We start from the raw sequence: 16,567 nt of genomic DNA on the forward strand, positions 1-16,567 counted from the left end.
CCTGGGTATCATGGACACAGCAGTGCAACTTCTCACTTGGCAATGCATGGCCACACAATTGTCCTCACAGACCCAATCCTGCCCTGGGTCTCTACAGAAAGTGAGAGAGCAGAGTGAACCCACAAAAGCCAGCACCTTACTGTGTTGTCATTTGAGCTAGGCAGGAAAAAGTGCAGCTGAGGAGAAGTGTCTGCTACGAAGACCCCTGTTGCTATGAAGAATTCACAACTCTGTTCTTTTGAAGTAAGGAACCAAAATATTTTTTCTGGCAAAACATGGAAACAATCAAGCTTTCTCCTTTTTGTCTTTTGGCCTACTAGTTAAAGCACTGGGACAGGTGAGAACAAAGTCCCTACCTCTCAAGTGAGTGATCTGGCTAACCTTCATGCTAAATTCTGAGATGAGTTCACCTAGTTCTTGGTATTTCTATTAAGAGTTCAATCACTCTTTCAAGCTCAGAGGTGAGCTCAGGTCAACAACACCAGATTGCAGATTATGGAGAACACTTGAGAACAGAGTCAACCTCGTTGCCCTCATGGCTCGGTGAATTATCCTGAAATGGAAAATGATGCACCACCAGCAGAAGGGAACAGGAGATCAGGACTCCATGTACAAAGAGAAGCAAAAAATACAACATTGCCAATGGATGAGTGAACGAGGAGATTAATTCAAGAACCTGTTATACATACATACAAAACTTCCAAAATATGAAACTATTCAATAAAAAGTTCAGCTGAAGAAAAACCTAACGGAAAAAGACTGTGTGTTTTTTTTCCATGTAATATAAAAATATTTTAGAAGGACAACTTGAGGTCTTTTAATGAAGACAACTGGATATTCTTTAGGTAAAAACACCTCCTACTGAAATTTTCCCTTAAGAAAAGAATGCAGGTAAAGACCTGCCTCCGACTTTTTTTTTTTTTTTGCTTTTACCACAAAGTAAAGTTACTTTATTTCTATTCTCACTTGGCATTTGCAGCAGTAAGGTTCTATATAAGACATGCTAAGCATTTGTCTCCCTAAGGCAAAGCAAAAGCATGAAACCAGTTACATATGCAGTTCAGCCCTCATATCCTCCCCACTCCTGTCATTCTTTTGTACTATTAGTAAACAGAAGAAGAAAGGTGTTTTTAGAGCATGTTATTCTTAGCCCACTGATATATCATAGAGCTGAACTTTCTCTGGTTTCTAGTGACTGAAGAGATGCAATAGCCAGTTTCAGGCTTATGCATTTCAGGATCTGATCCCAGGCTTGCATAAGGGAAAAGCTCCATTAACTGCAGTAGGCTGTCAATCAATTTATAAATCACTCTCTTAAGAGTGATTTAAGAAGCTGTCTTACTATGAGCTTTGTGAGACATTTTTGTAACAAGACAGGCAAGTGCTGGGTTTGCAGGGCAATATAGAAGTTTTGATTCCCATAAGTGCCAGTCAAACTTGTAACCAACATAGAAAAACACTTTAATAGAAGTATTATTAGTAATAATCTATTTATTTAATTATTAGCTTCCTAACCTGAGTGGCTAATAACAAAATTATTATATGAAGTTGACAGCATCAGTGCAAGATGAATTGCTGTTAAAAGTAAAAATTGAAATTTATCTTAGAGAAACTATGGCTTATTCAAAATATTCATTTTGACCTATTATCATTTGACACGTGCATACCTTTTGAAAGTCAATACAGCCACTGTTGATTATGTGTGCTAAACTGAGATTTGATTTATTGCAACTACTGTATCAGAGAGCAATACTCTTTTATCTCTTATCAGAGATAAAAACTCTGTCAACAAAAAAGATGATTGCTAAATCTTCTTATAGTGAAGCTAGTTTACTGTTTGAACATGAATCGGTGTTTACTGTCAGAAAATAATTCCTATGATATTCCCTCATTCCAGAGATGACTGCAGTGGCAAGGACTTTCCATATTATTTTGTTCCTCTGAAAGGAGCCATAGAATGATAGCCAATTCAAATCCATACTGTCTGTTTGGTGCTGCACGTAAAGTAATTTTAAGCTGTATAAACACAGTAGATTTAAAGGTGTTATTTGAGTCATATTTTGCAACGGATTATGAAAAATGAACAGCGTAAAAGAGAGTGAATTCATTATATATGCCATGGGTCAGTTCTGTGGGTCAGTACTAGGCATTATTTTCAGGTATTAACTAGTGTTTTGAGCCTATTTGTAGTCTTAAATGGGATTTTAGGTTCTTGCACCAGATTTGATAGATTTTGTTAAGGACAAAGTCGTGAAGAAAGCCACAGATAAGAAAGAAAAGATGAGTTAACATTAGGTTGCAAGTGCTAGTACATTGTGCACATCTGCCTGTGTTAATGCAGCGAGCAGAGGCATCTTCAACACTAGAGCTGGAAAGCTGGGAAAGAAGAACTTCAAAAACTGAATTCCTGGTACCTGCTAGTTTGACAATGCTGGAGCTGCTGGGGATAAGGGCCCATAGGGGTAGAAGATGAACAAGGGCTTTGAAAAGTTGTGTGTGTTTGTGTAGGTAAGGTGAGGAAGCAGAAAGGAGTGTAATGGGAGTAGTGGACCTCTGGTGAAGGGTGGCACCTCAAGCATCAACTGTCCCTATATAGTTCTTTCTACAACCTATACAAATGAATTTATACTCAACTTCAAGACTCAACACAGGATTTTAGCAATACAAGATTTTAGCTTGATTCCAGGATTTCTTTCTAAATGATAGAAACAGGGTTTTGAAAGCTCAAACCTGTTTTAATGAACCTTGGGAAGAATGCAGGCAGTTCGTAGGTTTGAAAGGTCTAAAATTCATACCACAGATTTCAAGAACCCAAGGACATCTACAAGGATATCTACCTGATACAAAGGAAGACCCAATAACCATGAGAATAGTTTGTATCAGGAAGTGTCTAAAAGCCAGGGAAGGTGTGTGGGAACTGAAGAGGTGGAGAGCAGAGTAACAGGGAATTCTCCCAGCAAACCCATTTTCTGCTCTACCTTTTTAGGGAGTGTTAGACAGGCTTCTTCCATACACAGATGGTGGATACACAGAAGATATTGTCCAGCATCAGGGGGAAGAAGGTTCTGAGATGCTGGAATTCAGTTGCCACTCCACTTGTGCCACATTAAAAAAAACAAACAAACAAACAAACAAACACCCAACCAAAAAAACTACGGCAAATTCTATTTCTCCTCTGCTGCACCCACGTGAAAAGTCAGGCAGGACTGTCTAAGGGGAGGAGGGGACAGTATTTGGAAGAGGGACACTGTCTGAAATCCTGGGAACCCAGAGTAGTTGTCTGCTGTGAGTTGTAAACCAAAGCCTAACCATTAGAGCAATTGAGATTGTGTGATACCCTGGCTGAAAGAGGCAAAGCTCTTGCAATGTGAGGTAGGTAAAAATAGGCACTGTTTTCAAACGATGCAGTGCATTTGTCTGAGTCTCCACTTATCTGCTTCAGGATGCCATCTGACTAAAGACAATCTGTGCAGCACGGCAAGCTGAGGTAGTGTATGCTGGATCACACTGAATTTGGTATTTGAGGAAAAAAACCCAACAAAACCCACATTTTTCCCGGGAAGAACACGTAGATGACAAGCACTCTCTGCTGTGCCATCAGGACTCAGTGGGACATTAAAAAACTTCAGTGACTTGAAAAACCAAAAGAGCTTAATGAATATACATTAAATACATTTCTTCAGATCAGTTTGTTGATACAGGATAGGGTGTGGCTGAATCAGATAATTAAAAATAAACATACACAGACACAACCATACTCTGCAACCATGGCAGCTCGTGCATCTTTTTCCATTCCTTTTCAGGGCCCTGAGTGCACCAACAGGCTCCACTCGCCCTGATCAGCCGGTAACCACCCTTCTGTCACCCCTCTTGTAACCTCTTCCCCATGGTGACGAGCTCAGCTGCCTACTGCTAAGCCTGGCCATGCCTTGCTAACTCGATGTCTGGTGGTCTTACCTCATCAACAGGGACATGTGGGGTGATGGCTGAACCCCATAGTGCCACTGGGCTGGTTGGCTTATCTTGTGTGGGTACCAGCTAAGCAATCTGGAAGCATTTAACAGCAAAAAGTAAAGAGAAGTGCTGATTTGGAGATGGTTTCTAAAGCCAGAAATTCTTTGCTCACTTTGTAGAGTAGCTAGGCACATGAGCATCTTTTCCTTTGGATAAAACTCTCGGAGTGTGTTGGTCTTCTGACAACGCTAAGGAACATCAGCCAATGCCTGTCTCCACCTGATCTATCCCCTGAACTGATGGGGGCTCCTCAATTGAAATTTGGCCTCCCTATTAAAAACATGTATATTCCTCCCTTCTTCTGCCACTAGCAGATAAGGTTTCTTATTTTTGTTCTAGGGTAGTTTTTTACTTGCTATTTACTGAGTCCCCTGCAACAGAGTATGTACCTTTAATTGTGTTGCTGTTAGCATTGTTTCAAAGAACTTTGTGTGAATCTGTGACAAAAGATATTAACCTTGCTTTGCAGCCCTGTGATATAGGACTGAGAGCATCAGGTAGACTGAGGTATTTGATGAAAGAACAATTTCAAAATATAAAAGCACAATTATGACAGGTAGACTCCACTAATCATCACTCATCTACTGTATGTATACAAAGATATATTTTTATGGTAGTAGTTATAGCTATTTATTGAATTTGGTATTGATGCTTGGAGGTTATCCAGACTGTATGAAATGATACTTTCTGTCTGGTTCTGTATATTTAATTTGTAATGATCAGCTATTGAAGTTTTAAATAGGGCACTTTTATGATGTTTTCTATTTTTGATGAATTATCTTGAACTTATTTATGCAAAGACTCCTTTGGACTGCAAAAATCTCTCAGGCTAAAAGCATCTGTGGAAGAACACAAATAGGAGAACACAAATATGCTGCAAAGAATTTTTCAAGTAAATGAAAATTAGATTCAGTAGCTACAAGGTCTTTGAGTTTATTTAGCAGTGTAAAAAAACTGAGTGGTTTAAAAAGAATGAATAGACTTTCCCTGAGGAACATGTCAGCAGAAAAGTGCTGGGTTTGATGTGGGGTTTTTGTTGTTGTTTGTGGGGATTTTGTTTGTTTCTTTTGTTTGTGTTTGTTTGTTTGGTTTTTTCCCAATGTGAAGTGTACCTGGAAAGGCTGTGACTCAGAAACCTGAAGTTTACAGTAAACACTCACAGAGTCCTTTTAAGGATGATGTTCTCCCTTTTTCTCTCTCCTGTTTTCCTGGCCACCCTTCTGTTTGCTTTAAAATTGCAGCTTTAAAATTTGAGAATTTTCCCCTTCCATGCAGTTCCTCTTTTTCACAGCTCAATGCCAGGTGGCTTAGTATTCCCTCTACTTTAATTATCTTTGTCAGCCTTATTTGACATTGTAGCAAGAGAAGTGTTCTTGTTATAGAATGCGAGTATCTTGCCAGATGGCAACAGGGGAATTCTTCCAGACTTGTGAATTAGTTTGATGTCACCTGACAGTGAGAGCTTACTTAGGATGTAAGATAAAGGTTCATGATCACAGCACCAGCACAGTTATTTCTGCTGTGTATTCCATGTAATCACCATATACACTACGTATTTATCTAGTTGTGTTTATAGCTTAGCATAAAATTCAAAAAACATGCTCAAGAAAAAGCTGAACACCTCTTCCAAATGGCAATGAAAACTTTCCCTGGATGCCAGATTACTGTAAAAGAGGGTAGTCTTCTTGCAAGAGTAAAGCACACCACTATGGCAATGCTTTAAGCCGCTGCAGGTTCAAGACAAGAAATTAGATGATTTCTCATCTTGCTTAGGTTTCAGAAGCACAGTCTTTGTGACAGCTGGCTTCCTACTTGTGTACCTCTGAAATTGCTCTAGATTGACATAAAGGCTATTTAGATGTCTGAAAAAGGTTTGGAAAGACTGAAAGAATATCAAATAGCAGAACTCTGCTAAGTGCTAAATCTAGTCATTTTGTGATAAAAATGACTACCAAAAAAGGGCTCACGCAAATGCTGGAAGAACAGCAGCGTGTTATCGAGTGGTCAGTGTGATTTCTCTTCATCATAGTCCAAACACTGCTGAAAAATAGCTAAAAAAGTCACCCCTGAACTGAACATGGTTAGGTAATGCTGCAGCAGCTGTCATATCATAGATGAATACACAATTTAGTGAGAATTAGTAGTGTCATAAAACAGTGGAAAGGTGTAAGTCAGATGCAGAAAAAGTCAGGCTTTTGAATACATCTCCTGCTAGTGGAGGACTTTTCCCCACAGTACATTTTCTCATACTTCACCTAGTCTGCTTCTAAATGCCCTGTATAATAGTAGTTCCCATCATTTCCTTTGGGAGGAAGAGATGATGTTTAGTACCTCTCTTTGTCAGGAAGCTGCCGTTGGTATCCTGCCTTGCTTCCCTTTTCCTAACTCCATTGATTCTCTGTGCAACACTCTGAACAAGGCTGCTCTTCCTTTCTGTTCTGAGTCTGCAAAGGGACAGCAGCTGGTGGGGCCTTTGTGGGCTCCTCCATGTCTCAGAGGGGCCACACACAGTCCCAGAGGCCAGTCGGTGGGAACTGGTCTCTCTGGTAAGCAGTCCAAAATCAAATGGGGTTCTACACCCATAGCATCCTAGGGGCAGCCCCAGCACAGTCTCCCTCTTTGGGTAGCTCTAGTGCAAACATGCCGCATATCTTCCGTGACAGAACCTGGCATCTCTTTTTTGACCACCTGTAGCCCCTGTGGCATGGCTGCAAAATTGCTGGGATAGGCAGCAGCTGCCATCTCTGTCCAGCAAAGACTGCCCATGCAGCAGGAAACAGCAGCCTTGAGGGTACCCTAGCTCTCAGACTATTTGTGTAGGGCTACTTTTCTTCAGTAAGTAGGCATGTACCCACCATATCGCAGGTACCTCTTTATTCTACTCATTCACATATACTTCTGTGCTTACAGCAGGCAGTCACAGAATTAGCTTAAATTTTGTCTCTGATACATGTTGCGCAGTCACAGGTAGGTTATGTCCTGCCCCCCTCCCTCCATTTTGGGAATCCTTGCTCTGTAGCATAGGTCATACTCCAGGTTTTCCAATGTACCAGTTCATTTTCCCAGAGCCCCAGCCCTGGGTTTGCTCCTCACAATAAATACTGTTGATGTTCAGTAAATCTGGCCTTGAAAGTACCTTGAACTATAGTGTAAATACAGCCAGAGAGTCTATTCTATGAAAAGTCAGGTCCATGTGCAAACTGAGGATTTTAGTTTTCACATCTTTCATATATTTGTTGAATGATAGCCCCTTCTCAGCCATCTGCTGTCCAGAATGTATGGGCTATATGCATAACTCATTTTTCTACCTAAAAACACAGTTGACAATCTGACCTATACATTTTATGTTGTTTCTTTCAAGTTAATTCCCACAGCTTCCTGATAGGGTTGGTTTGGGTGTTTTTTTAGTGTTTGGATAAACTTCAGTTTGCTACTGACTTTGTGCCACTGTGATGCCTTTGGGAGCATAGAAAAGTCATGATGGTTCCAGTAGGTTCAGTTCAACACTGTTATTGGGTTTTGCACTCATAAACATGGGTGGACAAAAGCAGCAATAGCAATAATAGGAAGAATATACTGTGAGCTCACTCACAACTGGGCATATGTTGAAAAGAGCATAGGAAATATATTTTTCTTTCCTCCACATTGACCATTTCCTCACATGAATGAGACCTCTATAAAAGTGGTTTTATCCTGTGCAAAGGAAGAGTTTAATACATCTATTTATCAAGACACTTTAAATATCTTAATATGGCTGGCTCAGTAATTCTTCTTGGATGTGTATTTAGCAATTCTTGATGCAAACACAGGATGGCATCACTCCAGATGTGCGCAAAGCAGAGAGAGCAGGGTTTTGTCTCGTATTCATACCATACATACCATCCTTTCCAATGAGCTCCATGTTTACACACATAGATGCTTTGATGATTTGGTGTTTGGTACTTCACTGTTATCCATCAACTCCTGGTTCAACTTATGGCTGTCCCACCTGAGAAATTTGCATTTCTGAGACACTCACAGGCTACAAGGGCTTTATGGGTAAGAATTAGAGACCGAGGCAACAAAGGGAACATTTGGCATCGCAGGAGGCATCACACTCGCTGGCTCTTAACCAGCTGGGGGACTTCAACCACCCCAACCTCTGTTGGGAAAGGACCATTATGAGCTGTAGGCAATCCAGGAGACTCCTGAAATGCACTGAAGATAACTTCTTAAGACAAGTAGTAGGCAGCCCTACCAGGGGGGATGTGACACGGGACCTGATGGTCACCAATGCAAGTGAGCTAATCGATGATGTCTGGAGGCAGTCTGGGCTGCAGTGATCACACACTGGTGGTGTTCATATTCCTGAAGGATTTGGATACTAGCTAAGAGTACAGTCAGGACCCTGAATTTCAGGAAAGCAAACTTCTAACTTTTCAAGGAATTAGTCGACAGTAGAAACCCCTGGGAAACTGCCCTCTGGGACAAGGGAGCAGAACAGGGCTATTTCTTTAAGGACACTTTCCATAGAGCATGAAAGCTCTCCATCCCCAGATGTAAGAAATCAGGCAAGGAAGGCAAAATCTATCACGGCTGAGTCAAGACCTGATAATCAAACTAAAGGGCAAGAAAGAAATGCAGAGGCAGCAGAAGCAGGGACAGGTATCCTGGGAAGAATATTGGGACACTGCCCAGTTGTGCAGGGATGGGGTCAGGAAAGCCAAGATGCTGATGGAACTGAACTTGGCAAGGAATAAAAAGAATAACAAGAAGGGCTTCTACAGGTATGTCAGCCACAAAAGGAAGGACAAAGAAAGCGTACCCCCAATGAGCAAGACTGGTAAACTGATAACAGGTGAGGAGAAGGCTGAGATACTCAACAACTTGTTTGCCTCAGTCTTCACTGGCAAGCTCTCTTACCACATCTCTCAAGGGGATGAACCACAAGGCAGGGACTAGGGGAGCAAAGTGTCTCCCACTGTAGGAGAAGATCAGGTTCATGATCACCTGAGGAACCTAAATAAACCTCTGAAATCGGCTGAATGGTGACACTCAAAGAATTGCACTCAACAGCTTGATGTCCATCCGCAGATCAGTGACGAGTTGTGTTCCTCAGGGGCTGGTATTGGGACCAGCGGTGTTTAACATCTTTGTTGGTGACACAGACAATGAGATTGAGTGCACCCTCAGCAAGATTGCCAATGACACAAAGTTGTGTGGTACAGTTGACACACTTGAAGGATGGGATGCCGTGTAGAGGGACCTGTACAAGCTCAAGAACTGGGACCATGTGAGTCTTATGAAGTTCAACAAGCCCGAATGCAAGGTGCTGCACCTGTGTCAGGGTAATCCATGGTATCGATACAGGCTGGAGGATGAAGGGATTGAGAGCAGCCCTGTGGAGAAGGACATGGATGAAAAGGGGATGAAAAGCTAGACATGAACTGTCAGTGTGCACTCACAGCACAGAAAACCAGCCACATCCTGGGCTGCATCAAAAGCAGCATGGCCACTCTGTTATCATGTCTCACTCTGGTGAGACCCCACTTGGAGTCCTATGTCTGGCTCTGGAGCCCTCAGTACAGAAAAGACGGGGACCTGTTGGAGAGGGGCCAGAGGAGGCCACAGAAATGACCAGATGGCTGGAACAGCTCTGCTGTGAGGAGAGGCTGAGAGTGTTGGAGTTGTTCAGCCTGTAGAAAAGAAGGCTCCAGGAAGATGTTATTGTGGCCTTTTAGTACTTAAAAGGGGCCTATAAGAAAGATGGGGACAGACTTTTTTAGCGGGGCCTGTTGCAATAGGACAAGGGGTGATGGTTTTAAATTAAAAGAGGTGAGATTCAAGCTAGACATGAGGAAGACATTTTTTACAATGAAGGTGGTGAAACACTGGCCCAGGGTGCACAGAGGCGGTATATGCCCCATCCTTGGAGACATTCCAGGCCAGGCTGGATAGGGCTCTGAGCAACCTGATCTAGTTGAAGATGTCCCTGCTCATTGCAGGGGGGTTGGACTAGATGACCTATAGAGGTCCTTTCCAACTCAGGCTATTCCATTACTCCGATTTCTATCCATAACAGAAGTGAACTTTTACATGTGCGCTGTTTGAAATATTTTGCTCTGCTAAACTACCAGCCCAAAATATTCGTTAAAGGCTTAGTGACTCTTCATTACTATCAAAATTGCTATCCAGTCCTGAAAACATGTAATCGATGTTTGTGGGTGAGCCATGACCCAATAGCAGTAGTTTCACAGACTAATGCATTTTTATTATGACTATTATTGGCAGTGTTTCCTAAAGAACACTATAGCTATGCTTACAGTTTAAAAATAAATGCAATAAAATTTAAAAAATTTCAAAAATTTACCACCAGTTAGGTGGAAGGTTGCTTCTAGCAGGTTCCTTCTGCAACTGGGAGATGATTTAGCAAATAGTAATGACAGAGCTTACTCCAGTTATATATGAAGTTTAGACATTGTTTGAATTTTATGCTAATTTATCCATTTCAAATAATGTATATTATTTACACATCTTTTTTTGCTTATATTGCTGTTATTATAAGAAATGTTAATATTTCTGAAGAAATAAAGTAGGCATCATTAGATTTTAATTAAAATCAATTAGTAAGGTCACTACCAAAGGAATTTATCAGCTGAGTAATAAATAGTGCCTTTGAAATATTAAGAAATGTACTTAACTTATGGCTGAATGATTGACTACTAGTGAAAGTGTCTAATTTCACAAAACGTACCATGGTGCTCAAAATTTTTGTTTTTAATTTATGGTGAAAACCTATGTCTCAATGCAGGAATGCATTGCAACTTAGGAATGAGACTTATCTGAGGAATGAAAATCATATGGTAGCTTCAAGAACGTAACAAATAGTTATGTCAAGTTAGTATTTATTCCTTGATTTTTGAAATTTTTAAAAGAGTAGAGAAAAAGAAAAGGAAGTTATGAAAATCTAAACAAAGTCATTAGTTTTGAAGTCTGCACTTCAGACATTTTCATCTAAATATTGATACACATGCAAATCAAATTGCTTTTCAATGAAAGCAAACTTGGAACAAATATTTTGAAATAATTTGTTTTCCAAAACCAGCATTATTATTTATATTATTCTCACCTGCAGAGGTTTTCACAATTTCTGAAGTATTTCTCAAACCCATAAAGTCAAACTGATAGAGTCGCCAAGATTTCTGGTCAGCAGCCTCCACTGAGTTTTTTCTCCATCTGTAAATCATTTCCTCTTTAGGGTAGCCATCTAGAAATTAAAAAAAAAAAAAATATATATATATATATTACATTTCATAAAAAAAAGTACTGCAAAACAGTATCTGTTCACTGATTTAGAGGTAGTTTGGAATACCTAAATTTCTGATCAGATGCCTTTCCAGTGAGTTTGGTGGTATAATTCAACTAAAGAGTTACATGGCACATAAAAAATAGAGTAATAATACTGGTAAAAATTATGATTTTTCACAATGATTATTATTTTCTAATGGAGAAAAATTCTGATTGTTTTTATCAGAAGAAGATTTCTTCAGAAATATGGTTGATTATGCTTATTTGAGGTCCATACACAGAAGTATACTGCTTTACATACGCTCTGAAGGAGATATGCAAACCAACAGAACGCAAAAAAAAAAGGTAGGGATGTCAGTGTAAGATGTAAGCATTTGAAAAAGACAGATTGTTTTAAAAACGACAATAGTTCTAATGTGTGTGCTACTGTACTTCTGAAATGAGCTCAATACAGTGCAAAAAAGCCGATTTTTAATTAGTATGGGATTTATAAGGTGATTATGCCATATTACTTCTAAAGGCTGTGGTATTTAATGAGACATCACCTGATCTCTACAGCTGAAATAGCGTCTGAAAGTCTTCCTTTATCAATTTAGCACTTAGTAGTCATAATTAATCCTCATGCAAATGTTTCATTTCCTTTTTGTTAGAGAACGTCATTTTCCATTAGAAGTCCAACAACAAATCATCAACCAGCCCAAACCATAATAATAGACAATCTAGAAAACAACAGGATACCCATGGTAGTTAAAACTATATTGTTCTCTAATGCATAATAAAATAAATGCCTATTCATCTAATAATTAATATAGTAGATGTAGATTACAAGGCAAATTAAAAGCCTAACAACAATAGCCAGATAATGTAACTGTCTTAGCTGTATGTTTTTTCCCCATTGGATACTGATAAAGGTTTATATTTGCTTTACAAAAAAACTTCTCTGGTCACAGTGCTATTTTCTTGATGTTTTTCTTGTATAATTGTCTTCTTCATCTTGTTCAAAGTTCCACCCTGCTGGGACACTCTGTAAGGTGTGCATGGCCTCATTTATCCCTCTTACTAGCACAGCAGGAAAAGGACCCACCAGTCCCTCAGTTCTAATCTGTAGAAAATGACTATGTGTTAATTCAAAATGCCACATTCTTATATTTTACATCAATGTAAATACAGAAATAGCCTGTGAAGGACCCAACTGAGTAACAACCACAAGCCCTGTCATTCTCTGTGAGAACTCTTGCTGCCAAGCAGATTTCACTGCCAAATCTGCTGTGCCAGTCTGTGAGATTGATCTAAAGGTTAATTTTTTTTGGCTGGCAGATTATCAGATGATGCAGAGGTATGGTGAAAGAAGTTAAGCTTTGCAGGGCCTCCAAGCCTTAGCCCTGCATCTGCTGAAACCTTCTCAAGCCTTGCTCCTATTTGACTGAACCCTCTAATCACATTTCTGACTAAACAGTGTTTCTCTCTAATGACAAGCCCTGCATTTAATCATAGAATCACAGACTCGCTTAGGTTGGGAAAGAATCTTAAGATCATCACATTAAACTGTAAACATAACACTGCCAAGTCCACCATTAAACTATGTCCCTAAACACAACATCTACACACCTTTTAAATACCTCCAGGGTAACTCAACCACCTCCCTGGGCAGCCTGTTCCAATGCCTGACAGCCCTTTCTTTGAAGAAAATTTTCCTAATATCCAATTTAAATCTCCCCTGGCACAACTTGAGGCCATTTCCTCTCGTTCTATCACTTCTTGTGTGGGAATAGAGACCAACTGCCTCCATGCTATAACCTCCTTTCAGGTAGTTGCAGAGAGCAATGTCTCCCCTCAGCCTCCTTTTCTTCAGGCTGAACAATCCCAGTTCCCTCAGCTGTTCTTCATCAGACACGTGCTCCAGACCCCTCACCAGCTTTGTTGCCCTTCTCTGAACTCACTCCAGCACCTCAATATCTTACTTGTAGTGAGAGGCACAAAACTGAACACAGAATTCCACGTGGGGCCTCACCAGTGCCAAGTACAGGGGGATGATCACTGCCACAGTCCCGCTGGCTATACTGTTCCCGATATAACCCAGTATGCTGTTGGCCTTTTTGGCCACCTGGGCACACTGCTGCCTCATATTCAGCCAACTGTCAATCAACACCCCCAGGTCCTTTTCCTCCACACAGCTTTCCAGCCACTCTTCCTGAGCCTGTAGCACTGCCTGGGGTTGTTATGACACAAGTGCAGGACCCAGCACTTAGTCTTATTAAACCTCATACAAATGGCTTCAGCCCAATGATCAAGCCAGTCCAGATCCCTCTGTATGGTGTTCCAGCAAGTCAACACTCCCACCCAATTTGGTGTTGTCTGCAAACTTACAGAGGGTGCACTTGATTCCCTCATCCAGATCACTGATAAAGAGATTAAACAGAACTGGTCCTAATACTGAGCCCTGGGGAACACCACTTGTGACCAGTTACCAACTGGATTTAACTCCATTCACCACAACTCTTTGAGCCCAATCATACAGCCAGTTTTCTACTCAGTGAAGAAATTGGACTCACTGGTTCAAGCCATAAGCTATAAGCAGCCATAAGCAGCCAGTTTCTCCAGGAGAATGCTGTAGGAAACAGTGTCAAGGGCTTTATTAAAGTTTAGGTAAACAACATCCACAGTCTTTCCCTCATCCACTACATGGTTCATCTTGTCACAGAAGGAGATCAGGTTAGCCATGCAGGACCTGGCTCTCAGGAGCCTTCTCAGATTGGCTTCATTCATGGAGACTGATCTATTCCCTGAAGTTCAGCAGGGAAGAAGCATCAGATGGACTACTTGTTGTGCTGTGGTTGCTGTGCCCTCATGCTGGGTGGAGATGACAGCATTACCCCTTCCCCACAAAGCAGTACCAAGAGTACAGGGAAGGCTGCCATGCAGTCTGGGTCCTAATCCTGCCTCCTGATCTGCATCCTGATGTGGAGGAAAGGAAACGCTCATCCTATTGTACTCCCTACACCAGCTGCAGAACTTGTGGCCGTAAGTGCTACTTAGCATATTTTGTATCAGGTAGTAGGTGGGGTTCCTTTTCTCAAGTAAATTTCATCATAATATTCCAAGTAAAATTGTTTCAAATAGCCTGGAAGTAACAAAGATTTTTCTTTTTTAATACATTATTTAGTTGATCCAAAATGAACTTTTGACATTTTTTTCCAAATTCTACTTAAAAATTTGTGTCAAATTGTTTTGAATTCAATTTCTTCCTGATTTTTGGCTCTTTTTTTCACCCAATGGCCATCCTACCAAAAATCCATTACACTGTTAGTAAGCTTGAAAGTTTGGTAACATGTTATCCGTCTCACAGTTGTTTGTTCTGGTATGAGCAGCATGTAGCCAGGAACAAGTTCATGAGACTCTCATCCTTCAAGATTTTTCCTATATTTTTGACTAAGAAGAGACAGATTCAAGCTCAGAATAACTACTTCCAGTATTATTCATTTTCTTTAAACAATAAACAACTGACTTCAGGAGACCATCATGTCCTTTCAGTAGTAGAGCCCTTAATCCACAGTTGCTGACATCTGCTCTTACAATAGTTGAGTTACTTAACATCAAAGGAGATTAAGTACTAGTGATTCAAAAGGAGTTGTTTCCACCTGTTAAATAACTGCTATAATGTTCTGCTCCAGTGCCGGGTGACTTCACTTTTCAATTCATTTAAAAGATCTAATATTTCTTATGGAATAACGACACATCTACTTGGACACTATATCACTCCCAGGATTCATTTAACTTAAAGAATGGACTATTCATGATGGTTCTTCTTTCAGTGAAATCCAATATTTGGATTTTGTATAGAGTCTAATTGCTTCTAGCCCTCTAAATGCTTCATTTTAGAAAAAATCAGAATGAGACTTCAGTACTTTCACAAGAAGATGCAAGCTCTGCTGTTCTGCCCACAACATAACTAAGAGTATATTATCAATAGAAACGTCTGTTTTCTTTCACTTCCTCAGCATGACAAATAGCAGTAACTTACCTTAAATTCTTGACCATGTGGTTTTAAGCCATCCACACTGAACAAATTGCCATCAAGTGTATTTACCCTGTCAGATTGCTTTAGGTTTTGTAAGAATATCCATACTGCAACAGGGCAAGGCTCCAGGAGGCCCTGGAGGCTTTCCACTGAGTGCCAGTAAGACACTGTTACAGCTATCCAAGTTCTGGCAACCTGCAACTCAGGAGCTTCTCAACTCAAGATGACACCTTCTTTTTCCCTCCCATGCATTTATGTGATTACCTTCAAATTCTTCTTTTTTTTTTTTTTTTCTTCATCGTTATTCTTTAGGCTGTGCTGTAGCTATTTGCATCTTCAGAGGGTTTTAGATTTATATACTACCATGCCAAAGACTTTTAGAGAACACCTTGGCCATTTGGCATTTTGTAAGACTAGTACTATGTGCCTTTGTAAAATTAAGTCAAGAAAAAAATTTGTTGAAGTTATTTCTTTAAGAGCCTTGTAGAAAGTATCCATGTAATAACTCCTGTTTATTTTTGCCAAAAATACTTAATGATTTTTCCAGTTAGCACAAATGATTGGTACCTCTGTTGCTTCACTCATAGGCTTAAACATACACATTTTCAAAGATTACTACTGACCTTCACTCCAATAATGCAAGCATGGATAAATAATAGATGCACTTTTTACCATTTTGGAGGTGAACATATTATATCAGAAAAACAAATTTTCATGAAAACCTGTGAGGTTCTGTGGATTTTATTTTATTTCCTTTTTATTACTGGAATAATTCAACTAATGTTACCACATCTTCTCACAGTACCACCACACAATTCATAACTGACAAGTTAAAAATATTTAAACTTCATTCTTCATGTCCATACTGCTTCACTTTCTATGGAGAATGATTTGTGCAGAAGACTCCACCAAGCTGCTGGAAAAATAGTCAAGGCCAGAAACACCTCCAGGCTGGATGAGAGACATATGCATTTAAAAGATAGCTGTGACACTTAGTCTCAAGTGGCCCTGAAGCATGTCTGCTACAGAGCTTTAACACCGATGGAAAATCAGCAGCTTCCATACTACAATCAGTTATGTATCCATGCCTGTTAGTGCATACTGCTTCTAATCTTGATTTTATGAATACCGTTGTTGATCTGGGAATCTTACTTAGATCGATGCTTGATTCTTTGTTTCACCTTCTTTTCTGTGAAAAGGGGTCTATTTAGGAAGCGAGTAGAGATGGGATGAAGATGGCAGGATGGG

General features: G+C 40.1%; 1 protein-coding gene across 3 annotated transcripts in view; it reads right to left on the minus strand.

The window, feature by feature from the left end:
* GABRG3 (gamma-aminobutyric acid type A receptor subunit gamma3) overlaps nt 1-16,567 on the minus strand; it is a 337,156-nt gene that overhangs the window by 45,272 nt on the left and 275,317 nt on the right. For all 3 annotated transcript variants that reach the window (XM_071813546.1, XM_071813541.1, XM_065855350.2), the window contains exon 6: nt 11,123-11,260. In XM_071813546.1, coding sequence (XP_071669647.1) covers nt 11,123-11,260 — 138 coding nt within the window. The remainder of the gene's footprint in view (nt 1-11,122; nt 11,261-16,567) is intronic.

This window comes from Patagioenas fasciata, chromosome 1 (assembly GCF_037038585.1).
Source record: "Patagioenas fasciata isolate bPatFas1 chromosome 1, bPatFas1.hap1, whole genome shotgun sequence".
Classification (NCBI taxonomy): domain Eukaryota; kingdom Metazoa; phylum Chordata; class Aves; order Columbiformes; family Columbidae; genus Patagioenas; species Patagioenas fasciata.